Source organism: Calonectris borealis, chromosome 19 (assembly GCF_964195595.1).
Source record: "Calonectris borealis chromosome 19, bCalBor7.hap1.2, whole genome shotgun sequence".
Lineage (NCBI taxonomy): Eukaryota > Metazoa > Chordata > Aves > Procellariiformes > Procellariidae > Calonectris > Calonectris borealis.
Genome location: NC_134330.1, coordinates 1,403,726 through 1,415,752, shown reverse-complemented (window position 1 = coordinate 1,415,752; position 12,027 = coordinate 1,403,726). Strand labels below are relative to the sequence as shown.

The 12,027-nt window shown below is 42.3% G+C and overlaps 1 protein-coding gene across 1 annotated transcript in view; it reads left to right on the top strand.

Annotated features, from left to right (window-relative positions):
* KSR1 (kinase suppressor of ras 1) overlaps positions 1-10,891 on the top strand; it is a 71,652-nt gene extending 60,761 nt beyond the window's left edge. Inside the window, exons 12-20 of the mRNA XM_075168293.1 lie at positions 51-105; positions 823-868; positions 1,921-2,300; positions 3,213-3,309; positions 4,105-4,238; positions 4,685-4,816; positions 5,090-5,225; positions 5,528-5,661; positions 10,556-10,891. Of these exons, the coding sequence (XP_075024394.1) occupies positions 51-105; positions 823-868; positions 1,921-2,300; positions 3,213-3,309; positions 4,105-4,238; positions 4,685-4,816; positions 5,090-5,225; positions 5,528-5,661; positions 10,556-10,634 (1,193 nt within the window). The 3' untranslated portion in view covers positions 10,635-10,891. The remainder of the gene's footprint in view (positions 1-50; positions 106-822; positions 869-1,920; positions 2,301-3,212; positions 3,310-4,104; positions 4,239-4,684; positions 4,817-5,089; positions 5,226-5,527; positions 5,662-10,555) is intronic.
* The last annotated feature ends 1,136 nt before the right edge of the window (positions 10,892-12,027 follow it).

Genomic DNA, 12,027 nt, shown 5'->3' with positions numbered 1-12,027 from the left:
TAAGAGATTAAAGTGTAAAATATGTATCATAAATGTTTCTACTTTCCCAGAAATTCCCAGTCCTGCACAAATAGCACAGCCTCCAGAAACAGCTGCAGACACTAAGTAAGTATAGTTTTAAATTCTTTTATTTGCATAGTGTTTACCTGATAATCTTCCGATCCGTCTGAAAGCACTATGTTATGACCAAAACTGATCTTATCTGAGAACTCACAGGATAAGTTTAGTCAGCAAGGGTGATACTGGCATTCCCAGTTTTGTAAAGCTGAATATGATATTTACTGTAAATCAGACAGTAAGAAGCCCACACCTTTAATACCTAGTTACGGTTATGTGTGCATTCCCAAAATCAGAAAGGTCCGATGAAATAGAAGTTAGAGTTTTACGATTGAAAGAGCATGACACACTTAGCTGCAAGCAAACATCTTTTAAGGATCCGAGTTGTAGGGCGTGCAAAAGATTTTAGCCTGCATTGCCAGCACTCACAATTGCTTCGCCGCTGTAGGTGTTTCGGTAGTAGGAATAGGAGTGTCCATTACTGGAACACATTGTAATAATGCAGCCATGCCACTGCCAAATCAATTCCTGCCACTTAATCATTGAAAATCACTTCAAAGTCTTTGTCCCTTATTTGCTAAAGTAAGCTTAGAAAGTTAAGTGGAGCAGTAATTGTATTTTTCTCTGACCTACTATACTGCTATCAAGATCTGTTCTCTATTTGCTTCTTTCTACTCCGCTAATGGCATATGTAGCAGCCCACTTTTCTGACTCAGGTGGATGTGCAAACATTATTTTCACTGTAAACTTGTCTTCTCTTGTTAGTGCTCATGAACAGCCAGACACAGATGGAGTTGAATGTGAAGCAGAGGTAGGTTTTCTGGTTTGCCCTTTTGTACAATCAGAAATGCCATAATTGAAAGTGCAATAAAAAAGTTGTGGCCCTGGAATTAGGAGCGTAGACTAGCTGTGCCTTACCTCAGTTCCACTGAACTGTTTGTACTGCAAAGATCTCAGCTGAAAATTCATGGTTTCTGTAGCTAGGCTGAAACATTTAAGAACTTGTAACAATACTTAACTTTTTCTAATGGGGCTAAGATGGTATTTCTCAAACTTCTGGCTTACTCAGTTTGGCGCAGCCATTTTTACCTTACAAGAGCTGCAGGCCTGCTGCTGGAGTTACAAAGTCTAAATGCTCTGCAGTCCTCAAATCTGCAAGTAATGCGTGTGTAGGTGCTACCCGTGGTCACATAAGCCCATGCTTACAGGCTTTGCTTTGTAGGATCTACCATGAGCTAATGTTTTGCATAGGAAAGCCTTTCCATACCTATTCGCAAGATTCTGATTTTGGTAGTGCCTAAGCACATGTTCAGCTTGTAGTATGAACACTGAAATGGGTTTCTGTAGGGATGAGTAAACCTATAGAGATGGAATCGATGATTTCAGCAGAAATTACTGGAATCTGGATCAAGCTTGCTGATTTTTGGAGCATTTCTCCCTAACAGGAGAATTTTAGTAATCGCAAAAAAACCCAAAAACCCACCCACATTTGTTTGAAGAACAAAGAGGTTCTTGACCCTTCCTTTTTAGAGTGGTCTTGTAGTATTTTTCCCCACACTGAAGGCCAAATCCTGAGGGATGCTGAGTCCCTAGATGTTAGTGCTGGTTCTACAAATTTAACTCTGTATGGGATAAAGCCTTTCTTTCTTCACCTGCGTGCACTGGCGTACACAAGATGTATGTCTTTCTGTAGCCTTCTGAGATGACTTTGTCCTGTGAGCTATATTTCTGGAGCTGTAGTCGAATGTGTACATCCAACCCCCTGAAGTTCTCTCAAAGCAGCCTTTGCTGCTGGCTGGTAGGCTGCTTCTGCCCCTCAGACGGGACTCTCAGCATATGTTTCCCTTCTCTTTCTCTAAACAGGTGGAAGAAGCAGAGACTAATAAATCAGAACCTGAAGATGATGAGGATGAGGTGGAAGATTTGCCGAACAGACGGCCACACTTGCAAGGGATGATTTACCGCAAACCTAGCCAGACCAGCGTCTACCTGCAGGAATGGGACATTCCCTTTGAACAGATTGAACTGGGGGATCCTATTGGCCAAGGACGTTGGGGGAAGGTTTACAAGGGAAAATGGCATGGGGAAGTGGCCATCAGGCTGTTGGAGATAGACGGGAACAATCAGGATCATCTCAAGCTCTTTAAAAAGGAAGTGATGAACTATAGGCAGACCCGGCATGAGAACGTGGTACTTTTCATGGGAGCATGCATGAACCCTCCTCATTTAGCAATCATTACCAGGTAAGGATATAGCATCTTAGTATTATTTTTAATATAGATATTATATAGCTAGATAACATTTATTTTGCATACATAAAAATAAACCTCTCACTGTGGTCAGAAGGTCGCAAACATGAATGCGGTCTGTGTTACTCACAGTTTTGGATACTAGGGTTGTCTCCTTTTAGGGAACATACAATATTTTTTGGTGATTTTCTTCTTATTTTTGAATTCTTAAATAATAAAATTCAAAAAGCAGGAGAAAAAAAAACCTGGAACAGGCGGTTCCTCTGTCATCTACTTCTCGATGGTTCCAATTCAGCAAAGTGACAATAAACCAATGTGTGAGGCTGATAATGCAACAGTTATTTGTTCCTTTCTGTTCCTCTTAGGGACACTTGCTGATTAGGCAAAAATGTTACTATTTTTCCCTTCTCTTCTGTTTTCAGTATTTAGTTGAGATGAGGATCATTTAGCCCCTAAATAACAGCTTTTTGGGATGTTCATATGCAGGCTGAATTTAAGTAAGGCCAAGGGCATGCCATTCTCATAGTCTGGCAAGGAGGTACTCAATCACTCCTAATTGCCAGCTCCAAAAGAAGTTTCCTGCTTAAGTGACCAGTAGCACCAGCAGCAGAAGCTGGTGCTCAGATTTTGAAAACTGGACTTCAGATGTCAGAGCAGTATAACAACAACTGGGCCTCTGAAGAAAGGCCTAAGCATTTGTTGCATATCCTTGAGCATGCTTTAACTATAGGTCTCCTGTACAATTGGGTCCTTAAAGTTCTTCAGAATGGCATTTCTCAGCAGTGGAAGAGGGCTGGGATTCTGTCAACATGATAAGAAAACCAATTGAACATCCAGTGTTACATTCTTATTTCTCTGCAATATTTTAAAGACCTTTTTCAGGATTGTTGTTCCTCTTTCCTGTAGCTTCTGCAAAGGAAGAACGCTTCACTCGTTTGTAAGGGACCCCAAGATATCCCTGGATATTAACAAAACCAGGCAGATAGCACAGGAGATCATTAAGGTAAGGGTACGTTATGCTGAGGGAGACATCCACTTTCTGGGCAGTGCCTCAGCAAGAGCTTAGGGGCTGCACAGTTCTGTAAGTCTCAATAGCTTGACAGGGTGTTGCAGCAGGAGATGCTCAAAGTTGGCTGAAAAAAAGTGCTAATTTAGTGGGCAATAAGCTAAGGGCCCATAAGGAGAGAAATAGACCTTTTGCTTGTCAGTAAGGGGTTGGGGGGGACAATTTAGGTAAAGGGAACAATGAAGAAAGGTATGCAGCACAGGTTTCCTTCCTGGTCTCTTCTCTTTATTAGTAACTGCAGCTAAGTTAATGCATTCTGAAGTAGATGGCATTTTCTCCCAGATTTGCACAGTGTTTTCTGTGCTTGCTTTCAGTATTTCTCAACTGAAGAAGCATTTCTAAAGTTGCTGTTTTCTTTTCTGGCAGAAATATCCTGTGAATTTAGTGAGCAAACTTGTGTCAGTTGTTCCTTGTTCTTGCACATACAGACTTCTTCAGAATTGTGAAGTCCACAGCCACTTAATGCTTCAACTAAGAGTACCCTTCCAGCAGCCCTACTATGCAGAGGATGAAAAGCAATTCAGAGGTTGCGCACTAACCTGAGATCTGCTCCCTTGCAGACTTCCCATGCACCCTTCCTGCATAAGTCAGACAGCTGCTGTGTCCCCACATACAATTACTCATTTATGCTGGAGTAATAAGAGTCAATGTGTATTAGAAAGTAAAGCATGCCCAGAGTTAGAGGCTTGTAAATAATAAAAAAAAGTTTACATCTCTGCATATATTTCCCAGGGCATGGGGTATCTTCACGCAAAGGGGATTGTACATAAGGATCTGAAATCCAAGAATGTTTTCTATGACAATGGGAAAGTTGTGATCACTGACTTTGGATTATTTGGAATTTCGGGTGTGGTTCAGGAAGGAAGGTAAGTGCTTGGTCCAATTCTAGAGTGATAAATAATCATTAAGTAGGGAAACATTTTGATGCGTTACACAGTACAAGTGAGGAGTGTTGATTGCTTTAGTAGATACACACATTTTTGGAATACACACTTTTTCTTTGTTTTCTTTTTTTTAGCAGAGTTCTTTCTACAGTTCCCATAGCACAGAGCTAGGAAGTTATGTATGGAGTAAGACTCAGAACACAGAACAAAGAGAACCTTACGCCCAAGAATGAGCTGGAGAGTCAGGCTAACGTATTTTAGCATACAAGCATATTTTTTAATATGGCAAGAAAATTAAAAAGGAAATGTCAGCGAAAACATTTGAGTAAATAAAGTCAAGGCATTAGGTGAAGCACAGATACGGTCCATACGCTGCTTCTTGGTTGAAGCAGTAGTGTTTCAGTACCACTTCTTTCTTTTGAACTCAGGAGGGAGAATGAATTGAAGCTGCCTCATGACTGGTTATGCTACCTGGCCCCTGAGATTGTTCGTGAGATGGCCCCTGGGAAGGATGAAGATAAGCTGCCTTTCTCCAAAGCTGCAGATATCTATGCCTTTGGGTAAGAGAGGAACACCTACGAGTACCATGGGAGCTTGCAAATGAGATTTGTTACAGGCCTGAGCCTTGTGAGTCAGTGCTCCTCTTCTCACAGACTCGCATTTTTCTCACCTACTACAAAAGTCATGGGCAAGAGGTGTGTGGGGTGGGAGGGATTTGCTGCACAGCCTTATACATCTTCCAGAGCTTATCTGAAGAAATTGGAAGAGTGTCAGGGTTTTGTATCTTTCTCTTAAGAGCAGGCAAAGGCTTGATTTGTCTGTTGATGTTGCAGGACTGTGTGGTATGAGCTCCAAGCAAGAGAATGGCCTTTCAAGAACCAGCCTGCAGAGGCGCTCATCTGGCAGATTGGAAGTGGCGAAGGAGTGAAACAAGTCCTTGCAACTGTTAGTTTGGGGAAAGAAGTCAACGTAAGTACCTCAGTTGCAGGAATCCTTCCATACAGCTATTTATCAGGAAAAGAGGGAGCTGCTTAAAGAGGAGATTTATTATCTTCTTATAAGTCTAAAGATAAAGGCCAGGAGAGAGAACATTACTGTCATATAGAAGTGGACATCCACTGGTACGCAGGATACTGTTTGATTATAAGAATGTCCGAGACTTCTGTTAAACGGTATCTCTGGCACAAATCACAATGCTCAATCAGCTGTTTGGTCTGCACAGTTGACCTGTGAACTAAGTGGAGATAATGAGCTGCAAATATCCTTTGCAGGAAATTCTCTCAGCGTGCTGGTCATTTGATCTCAGTGAGAGACCTAGCTTCACTGTCCTCATGGATATGCTTGAAAAACTGCCAAAATTGAATCGTCGGCTCTCCCACCCAGGGCATTTCTGGAAGTCTGCTGAGTGAGTATTTGCTGCTATTTATGCCACTGAGAATTTGAACATTTATGCTACTCAGAACTTCCTAACTGATCATTTCTGTGCTTTATTTTGCCTTCTTGGGGTCTGTCAAACCTCTGATGGGAGAGTAACAGCGTGCTGTTCTGCTTTTCTAGTTACTAGGAAATTATGCAATTAAGCTTGCATGCTTCAGACAGTTAATTTCCTACTTTAACATATTCACCTCCCTCCTTCAGTAGATGACTTATCCAGCTTTATGTTTGGTTTCAGAGAGTATCTACCAACAGTATTGGAAAGGGCCCACAATGACCCCAAAGTGGTTAGAATTTCCCCTATAATGGCTGGTACTGACTGAGGAAGGGAAGGACCAATGAATGTGCCACTGTTTCCCTTTGAAACTGAACTGACAAATTTTGGAAGAGTCCTAAGTTTGTAGCCTTCCTCAAGGAGCATGTAGGAAAAAAATCCAACCCCCTCTTCCTTTTGATGGAAGAGTGCCCAATTTGCACAAGCAGATAAAGAAATGCAGCATTTGTCCTGACTCAGAATAATTGACTTCTGGGGAAAAACCAAAGTAGGTGGTAATCATGTATCAAGTGATTTAGATAATCCTGAAGGTGCAGTAAATTGACAGCTAGGAGCAAGTTGCAATGTTTGGACTGAATCTCTGTCAAGATCTAGACCAAGGAAAGATAAATCATGAGAAGTCAGCATAAATCCTTGTCAGATCGTGATACTTTCAAAGTCACTTTCAACTGGGGAAGAAAGGTCTCATATGGTCAAGCACCTGTAAACTGTCAAAACTGGAAGAGGTCCCTCAAAACACCTGACTGTACATCCCACGACGTGTTACGACAGACCAGACCAGAATGTAAAACTCATTCCAGTTCAGACTGGATGAGCATAAAGCCACAAGGTCTAAAACTTTCAGCCTCCCTTCTTGTGCATAACTTGTCACTCTCAGAGAAGGGATGGTTCCCAGTTCCACTTCTACCAAAATCAAGTGGAAGCAAAGCAGGTACAACTTCTGGAGCCAAGAGACTGAAACCCCCACCCCAGACCAGTTTTATGTCAGTTGCCTAATCTCCACTGCTGACCGCTCCTACCCTGAGTAGCTCCGACGGACTTCGGTTAACAGGCTGGGCCTGCAAGCCCCAGTGAAAGACAGCCAGCTCAGTTTCAGGAACACATTTTGATGACCTCAGTCTTTTTTCTCAAAGTCTGGGGGAGATCAGACACGTTTGCAACCAGTGCCCATTTACCACGTACTTTGCTCACTGTTTATTTTCATCTACTGAACCTCTAATATTTATTTTCTTTTTTTTTTCCTTTTTTTGATGTTTAATCTACCCTTTTCTTTCCCATAACCCTTCACGATCCCCCTGCAATACCTTATCATAGCTAACCAAATGCTTCTGTTTGCTTATATGGTGACTGTCATGGCATTTTGTGCTTTGGTGGGTGTGTCTTCTTTGGGGTTTTGGTTGAAAGTTTCACCATTTGTCTCTTGTGCAATTTCCCTAACATTTGTACTTGATCCCTGATACATTACGATGTCTAACAACTTTAAAACGCGGAATACTTCTCCAAGACTGTGGCCTCATCTCTATACAAAAGGACACTATTATCAGCAAGGATTGAATGCTTACTGCCCACTCAGGGATAAGTAGAACTGTCTGGTATTTTTTCCTTGCACTAGACAGGTATATATGCATATCACAGCACTCATTTTAAAAAGGTACAACAAAGGGTTGAGAGCGCCTTACATTTGGCAGTTGTTCTTTGCATCATCAGTTACTGCCTCTCTGCTGTGGAACGTAGCTGGGAGGCAAGGTGTCTTTCTGCACCCTGAACATTCGCTTCTCCAGCAGAGCTGTCACAGCTACACATCAGTCCTTGGGATTTCAATTGTCTAGATTTTTTAAAATAAAAATTTAAAGAAACCAACAAAATCTGAGCTAAAAAATGGACCCGCATGTAATTGCTGCTTCTTATCTGTCCTTCAGTGATAATTTAAGAGAAACAATTTTTTTTCCTCTTCTGGCCTAAAGCACACCAAACCCTATTTCCAGGCACAGCTTGCATTGGCCAGATCTACCAGATCTATACCCAGCTACCTTGAGTATGTGCTTTACCATTTTCCACTCCTTCAAGTCATCCAGTTTCACCTGTGACATTTCCTCCTATTTTTTTTTAAACTAATCCTCCCTTGCCTCAAAGGAAGATTGTTGTATTTAAGTCGTGTTATGTTATGAAGACAACAATTCTTTTGCCAGGAGATTTCCATGATAGAGCAGTGTCCTTCAGTAATATTTTTTTCCTTTCTGCAGAAATACACGATATTCCAACACCATGGTTCTGTGTGTCAACACTTTCATGCCCTCGTTTCTCTGTACAATAAGGTCCACTTGTGTTGGATCATTAACTCTGATGACTGATTTGACACCTTTTCACCTACCTAACCAGACACCAGGGAGCAGACTGAGAGCCCAGGCTGCCTGCACATTCCCATGCAGACAATCACACTCGCATTGTCCTCTAACATCACACTGGAAATGAACTTGAAGTAATGCTTCCCATTTGGGCAGTCAGTTCATGAGAACGCTCTATTCCAGAGCAATTTGCCAAGTGATTATTTTGGATTAGTGTTTCCATAGGGAGTTATTCTTGAACAGCTTGTGGAACTGCAGGACGATGTCTTATGTAGTAGCTACCCTCGTTACTTTTCCCTGGGTAGACGGACTGACACCCCCCTCCACCCCCACAAGTGGTTCCTGTCAATTTGCATACATTAATACTTTTTCTCTACTCAAAGCATTTAATAGGGGAGAAGTACTTTAAATGTCAGTATTAACTATCAGCATTGACAGCTGAATTAGTGCTCGTTGAAATGAAAGCGCAGGCAGCTCAGTTGTTGTTCATCCCCTGCAAACTGCGTTAAACTCAAGTCACTCTTGGGAGGGTCTCGTAGCCATGTCAGCCAGAGACCTGCTCAGATTCAAAACCCACTAAAGACATGTTCACATCCCCTCTGACAAATCCTTTGAGAAACATTGCACTAACCCCATGCTTTGTTCTGGTGTAAGCTTTATAATATGTAGTTCTCAAGGGCTTGCTTTAAATAACTGAAAACTAACTCTCATGGTGTCTTTTTCCCTTCCCTCCCATATTTCTTTGTAGGTTGTAGCTACTGGTGCAATAACGGGCTCCACCTTGCATGTTTCCATGTGTTGTATCCTAACTGGCAACTTGGACAATCACCTTCCATTTAAAAAAGCAAAAACAAACCACGAAATTAGCCCATGGACATAATCAACACTTTATCCGAATTCTCCTTTTCTGCCTTTTTCTGCTTGGTGTGGGCTGTTAGCTTGAATAACAACTCCTGTCTGCGAGAAGTTACTGTCTAACAACGTGGCCATCTTTCACTTCTGAAGCGTTTCAGCAGGCTGTAACTTCCTCCTGGAAAGGGTCTGGTGATCTGCTCTCTAACTAACCCGGTGCAAGCAGCAGCGAGTGCTGTGTGTCCTGCCCAGCAGGTTGGGGGTTTTCCTGAAACTGGTGTGACTTGCCTGCAAGTCTCACGAGGCGGAGGGTGCAGCTTCCTAGTTGCAATCTGAGGTTATTACGCCTGTCACCCTTAGTGCTGGACTGTGGCTTTGTGACTGAAAGCAACAGGTACATTTTCACAGGCGCAGCCGATGACTGAACACTCCGCTTGCACTGCAAACAACAAGAGTTAAGGGCCAGATTGTGCCGGTTCTCCCTTGGGACCAGAGCCAGCACTGAAGCCAGGGTCTATCTTGTCAGGGGCTGGATGAAGCTGGTGCAGTTCTCGAGTGGAAAGAAGGATGGTCCTTGCTCTGCTTGGAGCAGATTGCAGTCCCTGAGCCCACCGGGGACCAGGCCACAAGTGGTGTCCAGAACTGGCCCACATGGGTCAGCTGGGATCAGCTACAATGCTGAGTTAAAAGAGGAGGAAGGCAAGAGCGCCTGTCAGTTCCTCCTCCTCCCCTTGCAAATCCAGTGCTTTGAATTTTATGATTTGCGTCTGTTTACATCCCCTGTTCAGCAAAATGTCTGACTTAACGTTAGGGGCTTTGCAGAATTGTAGGTAACACAGCAAATATGTGCCTTTTTAGAAAAGGTCTTTTTTCATTCTTTACCAATTCATGATTTTGAAAAAATATCATGTTTCGGAGGGGAGAGGATAGGGGCAGAGGAGAACGTGCACCAAGAACCAGAGATGTTTCTACTGTCTTCAGTGAGGACATATACACCCACACACTCATTCTCTCAAAGTCTCCTGCAAGAGCTCACACATTCAGGCTGTCTGCCTTGCCGTCCACCTGAGTGCGTGTGTGCAGGAAGGCATTTTGCAGTGAAAATGTTTCTAGCTGTGCTAACAGTTTAAGAGTGAAGGAAAAGACATCTTTGTGCACTTGCTACAGTCTATAAAGAGGAGCAAATGGGTTTGGGTTTGTTCTGTTGGGGTTTTTTTAACCGATTGATGTACCTTGTCAAAACACCCCTTTCTCTTAAAAAGAAAATTCTGTAAGTCATTTTTTCCTTCCCTTCTACTTCAAGGAAACCAAGGGCGCGTTGAAAACAAGTGTCGGGCTTCTACCCGCCTTAGGTACTTATGAAAAGCTCCTGTTTTTTCAATTTGAGGCAAATCAGATTTATGCTGTATGTTTCCTCTGATGAGGTTAGCATGAATAAGTTCATGCGTTTGCTGCTTAATTACTTAAGCCTCTTTTCTGGGTGATCTGAAGTTGTATGAGATCAGAATCTAACCCATTTTAGTTCCTTTTATAGGACTGTAGCTTTGTAAGAAAAATTAAAAATAAATAACTCTTTCCCCCTCCCTTCTCCTCTCCCTCCCCACTCTTTTCAGCATTAACAGTAGCAAAGTTGTCCTGCGTTTTGAAAGATTTGGCTTGGGAATCCTGGAACCAAGTAATCAAAAGATATAGCATGGTGTGTAATTGTCTTGTGATGATGTTGTCTGCCACTTACACAAAGCATCAGAAGTCTTCACTGAATCTTCCAAGCTATGAAACTGGTGCAGCCACAGCTGAAAGCCACACGACCATCAGTTCACAGTCCTGTGTTGTTCGCAAAGTCTGAATTCTGCCTGAGCACCAGCAGTTATTTAAAGGATGTTTACATGATACTTTTGTGTGAACTATATTTTTTTAAACATAATAAACAGTGAATCAAGTTGAACTACAGCCATTCTCAAATAGCACTGAAAAAAAGAACTATGTCTAGTTCTCTCTGGTGTCTGTGGTAAACAGAAGCTATCTTTTGCCTTCAAAGCATTTGTTTTCCCCGAGAGAAGTGTAACTGGCTTGTTTCGGTATGGCAACGCGTCTAGTACAAGGGGTTGAAGTTCCAGATTGCATTTTTCTTTCATTAAGGTAAAAATGAATCTATTACACTGTGATTTGCCCAAACCAATAATTGAGTTCTGAGGTTTGTTTCAGCAGGGTTGGTCCAAGCTCTGGGTTACCTTGAATTGAGTTACACAGTAGTACAAATCTACTGCTGATAGGAGAGTTTCTGATTGTGGAGGCTGTCTCAGTTAAAGACTCAAGCGCTCTTCTACACAGAACTCACAATAAAAGCTGCTTGTTCTCATACAATCCCATAGGAAGCTTAAGACTTGCTGGCCTTTAAAAAAGTAAAAACATGACTTGTAATAGCTCTGTGCACAGGGGCCTAATTCTTCTTTTGAAGTTTTAGGCACAACAAGTTCTAGTCCCCTAAGCTAGCAGCTTTTCTGGAAATACAACACCGACCAACCAGACTTGACTCTTACTGCCCCGATCACCATTTCATTTGTAGAAGAAAAGACATTTCCCAGAGCTGCAGGGAGAGGCAGGAGAGACAAGACAAGGGAAAAAGCCATCCCTAAATGGGCATTAAATAAAGTCTTGATGCACAGAGCTTGTTAAGAGATTCAAAGTCATTCCCCCCCCCCCACACACAGTGTTACCAGCTCCTATAGCTGGTCACATTTAAGTTTGCAAGCTGTTTGTTTTAAAAAATTTAGGACTAAAGCATTTGTTTAGGAGGAAAATAAGAACAGAAATCTTGCAGCCAGGAGGTTACATCTGGGTCTAGAGGACCTGACTCAACCCAACAGCTCAGACTCATTGCAAAGGTTAATTTTTAAGACAAAAAACCCCCCACACCCTCTCCAATGTGTAATATGCAGGTTATAAGGGATACATCTGATTACTGTATTTAAGGCGACAGATGCATTATCCCACTTGCAAATGAATTGCAGTGTTAACAAAGGCTCCCTCATGCCTCCCGTTCATATTCCTCTGCCTTCTTCGCCAGCCAAGGCAGTGGGAGGAC